The sequence below is a fragment of the Pempheris klunzingeri genome, chromosome 12 (assembly GCF_042242105.1).
Source record: "Pempheris klunzingeri isolate RE-2024b chromosome 12, fPemKlu1.hap1, whole genome shotgun sequence".
In the NCBI taxonomy this organism is placed as follows: Eukaryota; Metazoa; Chordata; class Actinopteri; order Acropomatiformes; family Pempheridae; genus Pempheris; species Pempheris klunzingeri.
The window spans coordinates 9,095,261-9,109,779 of NC_092023.1; the positions used below are offsets into that span (position 1 = coordinate 9,095,261).

The 14,519-nt window shown below is 41.1% G+C and overlaps 1 protein-coding gene across 2 annotated transcripts in view; it reads left to right on the top strand.

Annotated features, from left to right (window-relative positions):
* The window catches only part of ccser2a (coiled-coil serine-rich protein 2a), a 47,886-nt gene extending 33,641 nt beyond the window's left edge, over nt 1–14,245 (top strand). The window contains exons 9-11 of one of the 2 annotated variants that reach the window (XM_070841417.1): nt 917–1,063; nt 7,775–7,859; nt 12,273–12,462. In XM_070841417.1, coding sequence (XP_070697518.1) covers nt 917–1,063; nt 7,775–7,859; nt 12,273–12,364 — 324 coding nt within the window. In that variant the 3' untranslated portion in view covers nt 12,365–12,462. Of the gene's footprint in view, nt 1–916; nt 1,064–7,774; nt 7,860–12,272 lie in introns of both variants that reach the window. The other variant, XM_070841416.1, reaches the window with a different exon arrangement.
* Nucleotides 14,246–14,519: the final 274 nt, after the last annotated feature.

The window sequence follows — 14,519 nt, forward strand, 5'->3', positions numbered from 1 at the left end:
CCTTCTGGAAGGACGTAGGAACAATAATTTCAAATATACTGGGTTTTAGTTTCAGCTCAACCTTTACATTTCTTTACTTTGGTCATATTCCTGATGGACTGAGTAAAAATGACATTTACCTGTTAAAGATTTTGCTGGCTGCAAGTAAAAAGGCCATTACAAAATGCTGGCTCCAAAAAAACAGTCCTACTGCTGGCCTTTTTGTTAATATTGTTAAACATCTACATCTCTTAGGACAGATGACCCACTCCATATGACTCCAAAAAGAACTGGGAAGAAAACGGTGGAAAAAATGGTGTATTTATTTAGCCAATGAGACAGATATTTAACTTTACTCTGTGTGACAGTACATCGTAAAGATGCTAAACTTGCCTTGACTCACTCTCATCCCATGACCTCATATGCTCGTTCTGTATTGTGTTTGTTTACTCTTGCCAATGTAAAAATTCTCATAAATAAAAAGTTTTAAAAATTATTTCCAAAATTATTTAAAGCACATCGTTAGTTGCTCTTACATTCAATATATTTCAATATTGGATTAAGTTATCAGTTTGAGTTTTAAAAAAATGAACATGTAAGTATATGTCACTCACATCAGGCAGTCAATCAAAGTGGTTGTCAGTGAAGGTTTTTGCAAATGAAAACGAAGGTAATATTGAGTGAACATGTGCTTAAAGTTACAACCTGGGCTTGATTTTCCCTGATTTGGCCATCATACCTGTCAGTTCTTATGAAAATTGTGATTGTGATCTGCTGAGCTTTCTTCACATTTTATCTGAAGAAGAGGATAAATAGGATATTACATACAGAGCGACAAGTTTTTAACCAGCGTGAATGTAGATGCAGCTAAATGTGGTTTTTCAGTTATTTTGTGATTGGCCTTCTGTCATCGACCCACTCATTCTTGTCCCCTCAGCTTGCTCAAGGCCGGCAGCTCAGGTGTCAGTGCCACCACCAGAGGGCTCCCTCTTCACTACGACAGAGCGACAGACAGATGGACAAACGGATGCATCATCACTATGACAAGGCCACCCAGACATACTGGAGGCCGCCGAACCACGCTGTGAGTCCAAACACACACAGCACCTACAACAACTAATGCCCTGCATCATCCTTTGGATTTCTAAAATCTGAAACTGTTGATATAAGATGACACACACACATATTTTATGCTTTACCAATTATCAAGGCATTATTATATATCAGCTCTTGCCTAGTGCATTACATGTCTTAGTTTAACATTCATATGTGGATACACTGGTGACCAAGTGCATGTGTGCAGTAGTGGCTCATTCACTCCACTTAATTCAGTCAGACAGTTTCCCATTTATCTGCTACCTCTGTCTGGCCAGCCATGTTTCAAATGTTAGATGACTATACCATGTCCTCTCTATGGAGTACAGTTTATTAGATTGTCAGTAGGCTTGTCACTCTGCCTCACACTCTTAATACCCACATCTCACAGCGAACAGGGGCTGGTATTAATGTTTGAGTGGCAGCGAAAGACAGGATGTATAGGAGGAGGGTGGGAGGAAAAGAGAGAGAGAGATTCATGAGAGGAAGGGAGCGTACAGAGATGGGGAGAGAGAGAGAAAGGTAGAAGATGGAGAGATGTTCAATGTGTGCAGTATCATGCCATTATAGCATGCTGTGTGGCAGCCAAGTATTGATTCAATAGCAGGAGTGCCACAGGCAGGGTGCCTAGTAAACACTCCCCTAATTGACCTGCTCTCAGCTGAAACTGTACCGTATACACACTCACACACACAAGGAGGGAGTCATCAGCAGTATAAGGAGATTACATAGAGAAAACAATAGAAATTAGAGAATTATACCAAAAAGTCACAGGCAACCGTTGACTCCATCCCCCTCTCAAATTAACAACAAATGATGATAAAAACGAGGTCCAGCCAATACGGTTTGCAACAGTGCTGAAAAATTAAATGTATTTTACACCGAGGTCTTACAGAGGAAAAAATAAAGGAAGCTCAATAAATACAGTCGATCCCTGGTTTCCACAAGAACATGTGCTTTAGCAGTTGCTATGGCAACCGTAAAAGCAGAGCTAGCTGTGTTCCAAGGGAACCATCTCCATGATAGGAACATCTACGTCTGACCTGTGATACTTTGTGTATAATACACCAAACCACCGTGAGGCTACATATGTGGTTTTCTCTCTATTCCATCTTCTCCTGTATGTAGATATTTGTTTGTTAGTATTCTTATCTCTTTGTCTCTCCATCCTCTCCATCCTCTTCCTTCAATCTACGTGACTGTGTCATCACCAGAGTGGAGGCTATTTCCTGCACAGTGTTTTGCGACGCTGTGGGGACAAACACATTATGTTAGTGACATTTTACTTTTCAGAGCATGCAATTACTCTAAAAAGGTAAGCTATGGGTTTTTTTGGCTGCTGTTTTTGACAATGTAATAGGAATAGGGAGCACAGAGTAAACAACGAGAGACAGGAATGTTTCTTTCTTGGTTTTTCTTACTTTTAGATGGTATCAAAGCTCTCGGTGTCGCATTGACAGGTTTAGCACCTTCTGCCAGCACGAGTTCACAGCGTTCCTCACACAGTGCTTCACTTTCACCTATTGTGTTTCTCTCACAGATCTTTCAAAGTGTCTCTTTAGTTATTCTCGCTATTTTTTACACCAGCATTATTTTTCTTTTTTGGTGCTCAAACGTTAAATGTCTGAGTTTTCAATACTTCTCCAACACACAAATTCATAACCTGGTGTCATCTTTATTGTTTTTTTTGTCCTCTTGCTCTCTGAAATGCCCTTTACTGTTGATTTTCTTCTCTTCTGACATTTAAAGTGCCTCTGTATTAGAGCACAGGAGTAGCTCTGGCCCACTGATAGTATTTCTGAGTGTTAGGTTGAAAGGATCAGCCAAGAATAATTTTTATGTCAAAGGCCAGTAGCTATAATCTTTTTATAGCTTTAATGCTTATATCTAGTTACCTTATCAGTAGCCCAGAGGGTAAATTGTAAACCCAGATACTGGTGGACTCAGACTTGGAGAGAAATCTCTCTGTGCTTTGAACTCAGATTATAGCTCATGACCTATGACCCTTGGACAAAGCAGAGAGACATTTACTTGTACAGTGAACAGTTTCTTATTTGTGCGGCGCCTTCCAGCAGTTGATTTATTCTCCTTAAGCAAGCCTTTCATTCCCATCATTTTGTCTCTCAAACATTGTGGAGAACTGAGAGGCACCTATGTCCTAACTTCTTCGCTCTGTAGAAAGGCTTTGGCAACACATCCTAACCACCTGCTTTGCGCACCAGCTTCTGCATCTTGCTATTTTCATCTGCATACAATCTAATTTTAAGTCCCAAATCATGGAAAACAGGAAGGAAATGTCTCACAATATGGTATGAGAATATGTCTGTCACTATACAAGATGCAGACATAAATGTACACACTTGTTGCAGTTAGACACGCATGTAGTGTGATGTTAGAAACTATTTGAATGTCACTTGTAGAAAAACGATTTTCTTGAATAGCTCCCCAGAGCAATCACAGTGGCAGAAATGTTTTCTGCACCTTTTCTACCTTTTGCTACAAATATAACATGAGCAGTATGATTTTAGTAATTTCAGATGTAGCACAATAGAAAACCATGCAGCCTTGAGTTTGTGTGTGTATCTGTGTGTTTTTGATCTGTGTGTGAGAGACCCCGATTACCTGAATATGCTTGTGTGTGTGTGAATTGTGCAATATTCACCTCTTGTACTCAAGTGTAAGGCACACTCAGTGTGACTGAACAATGAGTTCAACAGACTGAGGACTGGGGAGCTGACCCTGTTAATAACCCAGATAAACAAACACGCAGATGAACAGCAGCGGTGAAACAATGGTAACACAATAGGCAGTGTTTCATCAGTGGCAGACAGAGAAGATAATTACAGCTACCCTCCCACTCCCTCTCTGCCTTTTAAACATCCTCATCCTCTTCACCCCTTCTTTTTTTCTCACACATCCCCTCATGTTATGTTTCTTTCTTTATTCCTTTATTACTTCAGTGTTTTCTTTCTTTCCCTGTACTTTTGTCTCTGTCACTCTTTCTCTGACGTTGCGTCTCTACTTCTACCACTGATGTAAGAGAGAGAGACACACAGAGAGAGAGACAATAGGATTGGCTGTTGATCAGTGTTAAGCTGTTGGTTGAAAGAAGAAGTTTTCTCCTCTTAGATCATGACATTATCTCTCCACCCACATCCCCTCTGTCTTCCCCCTTGTATCCCAGACACACCATCACACACACACACACACACACACACACTTACATGCGCATGCACACTCATTAATTCACATTGCATTGCAGAGTCATCACGGACAGGTGAGGATTTAATTGCCAGAGTCAGTGAATTGAGACATTGTGGGTAGACTTGTGGTGTTGGCTGTAGCCAACCACAAAAAGCTCTGTGTACTGGATTAGGGGGATTCAAGCAGAGAGAAGCCATTTTAGGGGCACAGTATTATGGTTTCTTCTTAATACTGCTGTTATTTGATGAAGAGGTTGCTGGATCACGAAGAACAACTTTAACTTGAATAACAAATTCGTCCTATTTCGCCAAGTTTTGCCATCTACTTTTGGGACTGCACAGCATCGTAATATATCCTGACAGTCCATTTCACTACAAGAGGGGCCTCTAGTGAATATACAATATAATATACACAACTGCTCTATTTTGTGTATGTTATTTTTTCTTTTTATATTCATAGCCCATTTGCCCTCTTTTTTTTTAGCCCCTAACAAGCACCTACTTTTTATGATGTACCCAAAGAAAAATGTTTCCTTTTCAATCCAATTTCCATGTGCATTGTAATTCTTATCACTGCCAACTCAATTGTTGTCCCTGTGAGTGCTGCAGACAGAAACGTGCCTCCTCCACTTCCTCTTGAGCTTAATGTGTGGGTGGTTTAGGCTACCCCCCTCAGCGCCAGTGTCATAGTTAACCCCCACTGTGTAGGCACAGCCAATCAGAAAGTGTAGTGCAGCAGCAAGGAAGAGTACAGTTCTTGCTTTCCAGTGGGTTCGCAGCTGTTTTCAGTGGAAACTGAACCGGAAGTACCTTCACCAGGCATTGAACCCAGGGTCTGTGGGCTGGTAGGCAAGAAATGCAGGCAAGAAAGTTTTGATGAAATTGATGGAATATGACAAACTTTTATATTTTTCCAATTTCTGTCTTTCTGCCCTTGTGAATCTGTCAGCTGTTTGCTAGAGAGCCTTTACAGCAATGTAAAATAAGAAAAAAATAAAAAAAATTGACAGGCAAAGCTGCTGCGAAGGTCTAATAAAGCTGCCAGACACTGTCAAAATCGTTCAAGAGCCCTCCAATGTACCCTCTTGTTCTCATCGCCTAAGGTTTTCCTCTCTGCAAATGAAGCCTCGACGGGAGGCTTCTGCCGAGACCTCCTGCTAAAACAGTTGTTGGTGTTCATGGAAGGACTTGGATGAGAGCAGATCAGGGAAACTCATTCCTCCCCTGTCTAGAAGTCACACCAGGAGGGCTCTGAAATAGCCCGAGCTGGACTTACTGGGAAGTTAGCTACCTTCCCCTCTTCGTCTTCTATCTCTCTTTCTCTGTTTCTTCTCTTGCGTCTGGCAGATTCTGTGCTTGTCTCTTCTATATTAGAGTTTGAGCAGCGGCCCTCTCCACAGCACAGGGAAGGAGTAGCATTTGATAAGGTTTTAGTCTGACTGTGTGCTTAACGTGATGGCCCAGCTGCCCCTTCACTTTGCCTCTCCAAAGGGGGTGAGGGATCTTGAATTGCTTAACCCAAAGATGGGTTTGGTATCAAGAAAAGGGCTTTTTTTCTCTCAAGTCCTTGTTTGTGCACAAAGGTACAGATGCTGGTCAAACTAAATGTTCAGAGTGCATTATGTGGGAAAAATGAGAACGTAGACCATATAGACAGCAGATGTGGTAAGTTTAGTTAGATGTGTGTTTAAACACCTATGGATTTGCCACTTTCTGGAACTAATTATACAGTAATTGTTACTTTATCATCCTAGTGAATTATCTTTGTGATTCAAGGCAGCATATTCAGTTACATACATACACAACTAGTGATGGCATCAAAGCTTTATGAAAAATGTTCCCACTTCTCCTCCCAGTTTATGAAACTTCAAAGTGAAGGGTTGAAATGTTTGTATGACAGTTTTTTGGATTGGTTGGTGCACCTGTAAAGACTGTTTGCCTTTCTAGTGTCACCTTGTTTTTTTGCACTGCCTATGATTGAGTGCTCCCCTACAACAGATTGTAGGCTAGGGACTAATGATGGTTGGTTGAAAATGGATTTGACTGTATATTTATATGAAAACCATAACAGTTATACAGTAGCAGGAAAAAGTGGTTGCGGGCAAAGGAGAAACAACATAAAGATGATTGGAAGTCTCCAGGTAGCTAATGTTCCAAAGGATAATGAGTGCAATAGTGTGTCAAACATTGCAAGAAAACAATCTCCTGGGTTTTAGAAACTCTGAAATAGCAAATGTACACATTATAGCACAGACTTTGTGTTGTTTTGCTTCGATCTTTAACAATTTCCTATTATCAATAGCTTAATATAGTGGCGTGGTGAAGAAGTGTGTACAGTACTTTTTTATGAGTGTGCTTATGTGTTTAACCCTTTATAGGGCACTCATTGAAATACTTAGAAATTCAGAATTTCAACCCGAGACCATTCCTGGTGGTCATTTGTGAGTTTAAAAAAAAAAAAATCAATTTTATGGTGAAAATCAGGGTCAATGAGGTTACCATATATGGTTTCTTGCTGGTCTGTCATGTAGCCTGATTGTTGCTGATTGGTTTGGAGAAATCTTGTAGTTCTACTGTCTCATGGTGAGGCAAGGGGCGGACATTTTGAATGGTCCCTTTCCCGATAAAGGGTTAAGTGTTGAACATTTTAATTCCCTCTGACCTACTGGTGGCCCAGTTATCACTCATCACACGTCATAGTTCGCAGCCATTGTTAAGAAGAGTGCAGTCATACACAAATCACATGTGGGTGCAGGGCTATTGGAAATCAGCATTTGTGAAAAGAATAACGCCTGCACACTGCATTCAAACCACAAATGCATTTAAAAGGACCACCCACCAGCTTTATGGCAAAGGTTTGTTGACCATTTGTGAACATTTTGACCTGACGAAGACTCTGATAGACACGTTTGTGGTTTGAGTGTGAGTTTGCAGCCAAACACTGTTAAAATCACAGAACTTTGTAGTTTGTAGTGTAGATCTCAAAGTGTCCATAGACATCAAATATGAATGACATTGAGTAATGTGCAAGAATATTTCCATTTGAAGGAATAGTGCTGCTCTAAGAACATGGACCTTTGGTTGAATATTTCACACAGTGGAGACATCATATGAATGCATGTAGGTTCAATTAATGGTTGTAGTATTTTTCCAACCAAAAAGCTACTTGATGTTGGGGGCTTAATGTTGTCTCATTAATGCCAAAACTGGAAATAACTTTTTGTTCATAGAACTTAATGAATGATTGATTCAACACTGACATGGATGCATGGATGCAGTTTTTTGTGTGGATGTGTGTGTGTGTGCATATCTGCCTGTGTGTGTGTTTTGTGTGCTGTGTTGATTGGGCAATCAATACTCATTAACAATGTGTTTATGCCTGAGAGTGTGTGTTTTCCATGTAGCATGCTTGTGTGTGTGTGTGTGTGTGTGTATGTGTGTGTGTGTGTGTTCTGGTACGTCATGCCTTTTGTCCTTTTGTGTTTTTCTCTGGATAGGGTGTGCTGCCCACCCCATTGCTGTCTCCGTGGCAGGCACAGCACCAGGGCTTGACCCGTACCAGCATGCCGCAGCGCAGACAGAGTGAGTCACTAACATCCTTTGCAACCTCTTCTCTGTCGTTGCATAACATAACATATCCAGGGCTCTGTGAGTAGTCTGAAAAAGTTTGTCTTTATTTCCAATTAAAACCCCCTAAACTACTTGAGTGAAAGCCTTTTTTCATTGTGCAATTATAGGACTACTTGTGCTGTATGTACACTTTTAGATTTATTTGGAACAAAAGCAGTTACATGCAAAATACTATACTCTTATTTGTTTTACTAAACACAATCTGGCTTCTTGTCCCCCGGCAATTCATTTTCTGTTGTCCCTTTCCTTTACTGCTTATTTATAGATTCAGTTCCCCTTTATTAGCTGTGTTCAGTCTTTCTAAAACAGCTGCAGATACTTGTATTTCTAATCCAAGCTTAACTGCCTTGCAGACATTCATTCAAAAAGAATATATATACCATAATTTGTTGTAAGAATTGAAATTAATTATATTTTAGCATCTCCTGCTCTTGAACAAGCAGTACACATGACCTTAACCTGATCTTTGCTTTGGATGTGTTTGGATTTGCTTTGCTTTGGAAGTGATTTTTTTTCTGGAGACTAAAACAGTGTGACTTCATTAAGAAAAACAGGACTGCAGAAATAGTGACAGTCACAACAACTGCACCTGTCTCTGTGAATCCCACAACAAAGCTTTTTTATTATGCAGTGCTGAGGAGGTAGTGGGGATGCAGTTAAAAAGAGTGACAACAGGTAAATAGACCTCAGAAAATGTGCATATGTGAGAGAAGACGAGAAGAACCCACGCTTTCTTGCTTTGATCTCTCTCAGTGGGGCTCAGCCTTGTATCAAGAGGGAGTTGAAAAAAATGTGGCACAGGTGTATTTTTTTTTGTATATCTCAGGTTATTTCAATATCAAGTGCACTTGTGTTTAGAGACTGTTGTGACAAATATGTGAATACAGCCTAGCATTCAGTCAAAGTGCATTTTCTCCTACCAGTAGATTGCACGGTCTAATTAAGCACCATACAGAATATCAAAAGAACGTCTGTACAGTGGGAGAAGAACAGTGGGAGGGAGGAGGTAATGACACTGAAACACAAGAAAATATAGTCAGTCTGCAGTCCTGTACAGATATAAGGTGAGAAGCAATAGACGGGACCACTAATGATCTGACCCCCCACTGGGAGCTCTGGCTGTAAACAAACCAGCAAAGGCTTTTTGCAAGTAATAAAGGTTTTTAGAACAGAAAATAGAAATTGCCAGTTCTCAAATAGAGAAGTATCTGTACTCTTCATACAAGTTTCATTGAAATTGGCTTGTTTGTTCAGCTAATGTGTGATTTTTGTCTTGCAAGCACGGACTGGGTGTTAATTCTGCATTTAGAATTGCTTAACCCCGACAAGTGTCTGTCTTACATGTCTGTGCCCCCTCCTCTTCTCTCTTTCTCTTTCTGCTGCATCTCACTCCGCCCTCTCTGCCTGTCTTTTAACCCTTTTTTCTCCTCATCTCATCTCATCTCATCTCAGCACTGTGTCCCCCACACAGCTGAAATTGAATTTCCCATGTTGTTTCTCTTCTACTTATGCCTCCCCACTCATAATGCCTATGACATGACAAGGAGTGGAGCACCTAGTGCAGTACTTCTATGACACAGCGTGGTACAGTAACCCTTTCTTTAACATGCAGTCAACATGCCGCCTCCATGACCCGACCTCCTGCACGCTGGGCTGTGGTTTGGCGTCATGTGGCACGTCAGAAGCATGCCTCTCTACATTTGCGTTTGCATGCTTTGTGTTCGATTTTTCATTGCTTTGGAGTTTTGAACTTATGTATCTGTACTTGAAACTTTGGTTTGCTCTCCTTAATGGAAACCACAGTGAAACTGTTTCAGTAATTTTTTTTAATTTTTTTTTTCCATATTTCATTTACCCGTTCTTTGTTGGATTTTGAAAATTTTGTCTTGCTTTTGTGCATAACTTATTCTCAGCTTTCCATTTTAGTTTGTTCCATCCATCCTATCAAATTAGACATACAAGAACAGTTATGCATGCCTTGGTAAATCTCTCTGTGTGGATTTATTTTTCTGTATTGTATTCTTAGAATAGGTGCTGTATGATTCCAGATGTTCACCTTAAAGGAGTTGGATGAAGTGTTTTGAAAGGAATAATGTTTGACAATACCCACGTGTTATTGGACGGGAATACGTGTCACTGCCGTCCTGAGCAATCGCCTTCATTTTAACTTCCCTACCAAAAGCAGTTGAGCACAGCAAGCAAAAAACAAATATACGTACACATACGCACACATGCTCTGCTCTCACATGATTTCTACAGCTCAACTCCATATTTCCTCACTCATCTGCTTATGTGCTGTGATCACATTGTCTTCCAACAGACATAATGGCAATTATTTACATCCTCATTCAAATTCTTGCTGGCTTGGTCATGGTGGCCTCTCATCTTCGAGGTGTCTCAATTTGCGCATTTCTTGGTTAGACTTCTCAGTTACAGTGATTTACTTCTTGGCTGTGAAGAGCTCAAAATGATTGCTACTAATCATTAGTATCTGTAGGAGACAGCTGTGGATGCAAATAATTACTGACTGTGATGCTGTATTGTAGAAAGTGCCTATCGCTGACAGAGTCCTCCAGCTGGCCCAGTTAAAGGTATCATTTATAGCTGTGCCGTAAGGTATAATTTATTCTTATGGACTTCTCAGGTGGTATTTTTACCATGAACCACATTGTCCAAACCAAAAATATTACAAGGCCTGTATCTATAATGTTTGAGTGTGCTTTGGTCTGTCACATATAAACATATGATGTCACTAAACATTTTGATGTTTTAACAGACTTAATAACATGCTCATGATTTAAGTGGCAAGCTACTCAGCGACATTGTCAGATACAACAGAGATATTGTTTATTTAGAAGTTTTTAAACTTTAAAATTTAAAGACTTCAGAAGAAAATTACTTTTGTGCAAAATATGCATCAACAAACAGACACTGAGAGGCGGTCATGGGTTTTGTAATAAGCTAGTGGAGGCATTGTGGCAGGGGACCAGGAGATGGAGCTGTGGCCTTGGCCACCCACTCCCACTCACAACACAAATAACTGATGGAGGAAACGGGCACAGCAGCTCGACCTGTACAGCAATATATTCACAACCTCTGAGATAATTTTACCGTCTACTCACAGTGGGTATGTTTCTGCTGAAACTGAGCTCATGCTTTTTTGTTGCTTCCAGGTAGATTTTGATTATTTAGGTTCTACTCAAAGCAGTGGAAAATGCCAGTTGATTTCTGAAGGTGAAACCTGACTGTAATGGCATCAGTATGGCATGCAGACTCTGTGTCAAACTAAACAGGCTGACATAAGAACTAGTTTAATGGATCTTTATAGCTGTTGAGGACATAAGCTGTTCAGAAAATGTATTCGTGTATAAAAGGTGAAAGTTATTTTGTGGCACTTTATATCATCTGGGCACATACATTCCTCTTGTAAAACTAAAATGATCTACATTCCTTTTTTTTTTTTTTTCTAAAGTGAAGCTGTGATGCAGAAAATATCTGGAATCTTAAAAAAAAAAGCAAAGCATGTGTAGGGAGTGGACAGATATATCATGCACATTACAAACTAAACTAATTAAATACCAGAATATTGAAACAAATGCTAACTCTGTTAAAACATAATGAGTTTTTGTTGAGTCCGTGTCAGAGAGATGTTGATTCAATGCATTTAAAGCCGTAGTTTGCTGTTTTGTCGCACTGGATAATTAGCAGCTCTCTAACACAACAAATATCAAACATACTGAGCTTCACTAAGACAGTAATTGTTGCAGGGCTGTTATCGGATTGGATTAGATTTTACAGGTGTTTGTGAGTTTGTGTTGATAAGCCCGTGTGTCCTCGAGTGGAGGACAGCACCACGGTTGGTCTAAATTTCATGTGGTTAACGGCTCAGCACGTTCTTACGCTGGCAGCAGGCATTGTAGCTCTCAGTTTGGATGTTTCGAAAATCCCTCTGCAGCAGCAATCAGAACATGACTCAACGACTTCAGTAGATTCCAGGCATTCACATGGCAAGGTTATTCTCCTCTGCTTGTTTTCTAAGTGCTGAATCAGGGCTTCCTCTGTGACTTTGCCTTTCCCATTCTAGGAATAGTTCAGTGACTGGCAGTATAAGCAGGCTGTGATATTAAAGTGTAAATAAACAAGTCAAAGAGAGGCTGAATTCCAGTTTCCTTTGCAGCTTTGAAACGTAAACAGCCTCGATTCCGCAGTGATCAAAGACACCAAAAAGGGGAATTTTTTAAAAACACTCATATCTGGAAAATGATAAAAACATCCCATAGTCCTACCCACTTATACACTGACTTTTCCGTGACTATTTTATACACATTTTCTATTTTACTAAAATATCTTTCCTCTTCTCTGCAGCCTCAAATACTACAGCCTTTCAACCCCAGCTTCAACGAGCACCCCCACCAGGGAAGACTAATAAAAACTCCCCCCACCGAGGGCCGCAGTGACCTCATGAGTAGCAGACCTGAGGAAGGACCCCATATAGATGCCGACCCTCCTCTTGAAGACCTCGTGGCAGATGTGTCCGGGCCAGCACACCCAGGCGAGCTGAGTCATCGCCTCAGCACCCGCCCACGCCACCAAGGCTCCAGGGCTCCACAGGGGGTAACTGCCAGAGACGGTCCAGCATCAGCAGCTCAGTCTGCTGCACAGCAGGAGTGGAGAGCCCCCGCTGTGATGCTGCAGAACTCTGTCACTCCTAGATCTGCTGGTTCGACTTGCCCTCGCATGCTGCTGCCTCCTCACCTTCACAAGCGTGTGTCGCTCCCTGCACTCAAGCCTGCGGGCGCCGGTGGCTTTGCCTCTCTGAAGCCGGGGTGTCCCATAAGGCCTTTGGCTACCCAGACCAAGCAGCTGCCTCCTCCGTCTAGAGGCCTTCCCTGCTTCAACACTGGACCCCAGGTGCAGGCCCCAAGTCTGTGCCGCACGTCACTGCTTCAGCCTCGCAGAGCATCAGAGCCTTGCCAGGATCCAAGGTGCACCAACTCCAGCCTGGAGGAGCCCAGCCAGGGGAAGCTCAAAGACCCTGGGTCAGCTAAGATCCTGATCCCTTTGAGCCGCTCATGCCTCCCCAAGCCAAAGATTCCCTGAGGAGCTTAAATCCACCGATCAAAACTTAAAACTGGAATCATTTTGACATTGACACTCATTCTCTTCTCTCCCCAGCCGTGGTAACAGTGTGATTGTTTTACCTTTTAAGCATCAAAGGAACATACACTAAGCTCATTAACCCATGTGAACCATTCAGGGACTGCCTGTGTCAGTGACATTGGTATTGTGATGGTTGTATTGTTCCTAAATTAGCGTCTATGACTCATAGACTCATTGATAAAAATATTCTATGTAGCACGATCCCAGCAATCCATAGCGCGATATGACCGTTTCAGATTTAGGGGAATTTATTGAAAAAGAAATGTGTATGTGTCCAGTTTACTAGCCTTACACATGCACATGAATGCTGCTGATGCAACAAAAAGTGTTACCATTCACAGCGTTACCAGTCGACTTTTTGTGTTCTTTAGTAATACCCGCTGGCTATTATCACATTTTAAAGTCACTTGTCCTCACACAGATGTGTCCTCTGACACACAGGAGCATTTGGTTTCAAACGTGGAGGTGACATGAATGTGACCTTTGCAGTGTAATAGAAGGCCCAGGGGAAGATGGAGGCTAAAGCAAGAGGTGGGAAAGAAAGAAAATAAATAAATAAAATAACCTTAGAAGTGGAATGGGGCCTAGAGACTGGAAAGCAAATTCGTTCTGAGTGCTGTGGAGCTCTCACTTTCAAAATAGGAATATGTGTTTGTGTGTATGTGTGTATGGAAGTGAGATATGTGAGACACAGGTGAGGGGCAAAGAGGAAAGCAGCTCCACAGTGTACGTGCATACGTGTTTCTAGTTCAGTTCGCTACCCCTGAGTGAACCCTTGAACCCCACATTATATTGGCAAGAATGGTTGCAGGCCTTTTACGCGTAAATGCACCTCCGATAGAAATGCAGGTTTATAAAAGTAATACCACGCTGGTGGTGGAGATATAATTAGAAGAAACAGCACACAAGTGAGGAATTAGCTCTAATGTAGCAGAAAAGAGCAGTGTAATAAAACACACACACCTAAGTGTTACAATTTAGGCTCACTCATATCAATACGCACACAAAATACTGTGAAAAGTGTCTGTTATTTCAGGGTTACTTGTAGGTGCAGTAACAGGAAGTACGATATGGAAAGAGGGAGGAAACAGCAGGTAACAAATCTAACTTAATATGTTACTTCCTTATAATCCTTAAAATGAGAAACACAAATGTAAATGTGCTGAAATGTCACTTGTTTCCAATGCAATTTTTTGAGTGAAAGAAGTAAATAAAAAAAAAAATAAAAAAACTAAGCAGTCAAATGTGCCACTTGTTTTAAGAAAAAAATTAATTAAATAAATTAAATTAAATAAATTAAATAATTTGTTAAGAGGGACATTTTACAATGCACACCGACTTCCTTAAACTGTTTCCCTCAATGGCCCACACATGGAAACATCTGGGATTAATTAGATGTGTGAAGCTGCTGCCCGCTGTGCATGTATGTGTGTGTGTGTGTGTTTGAGAGGA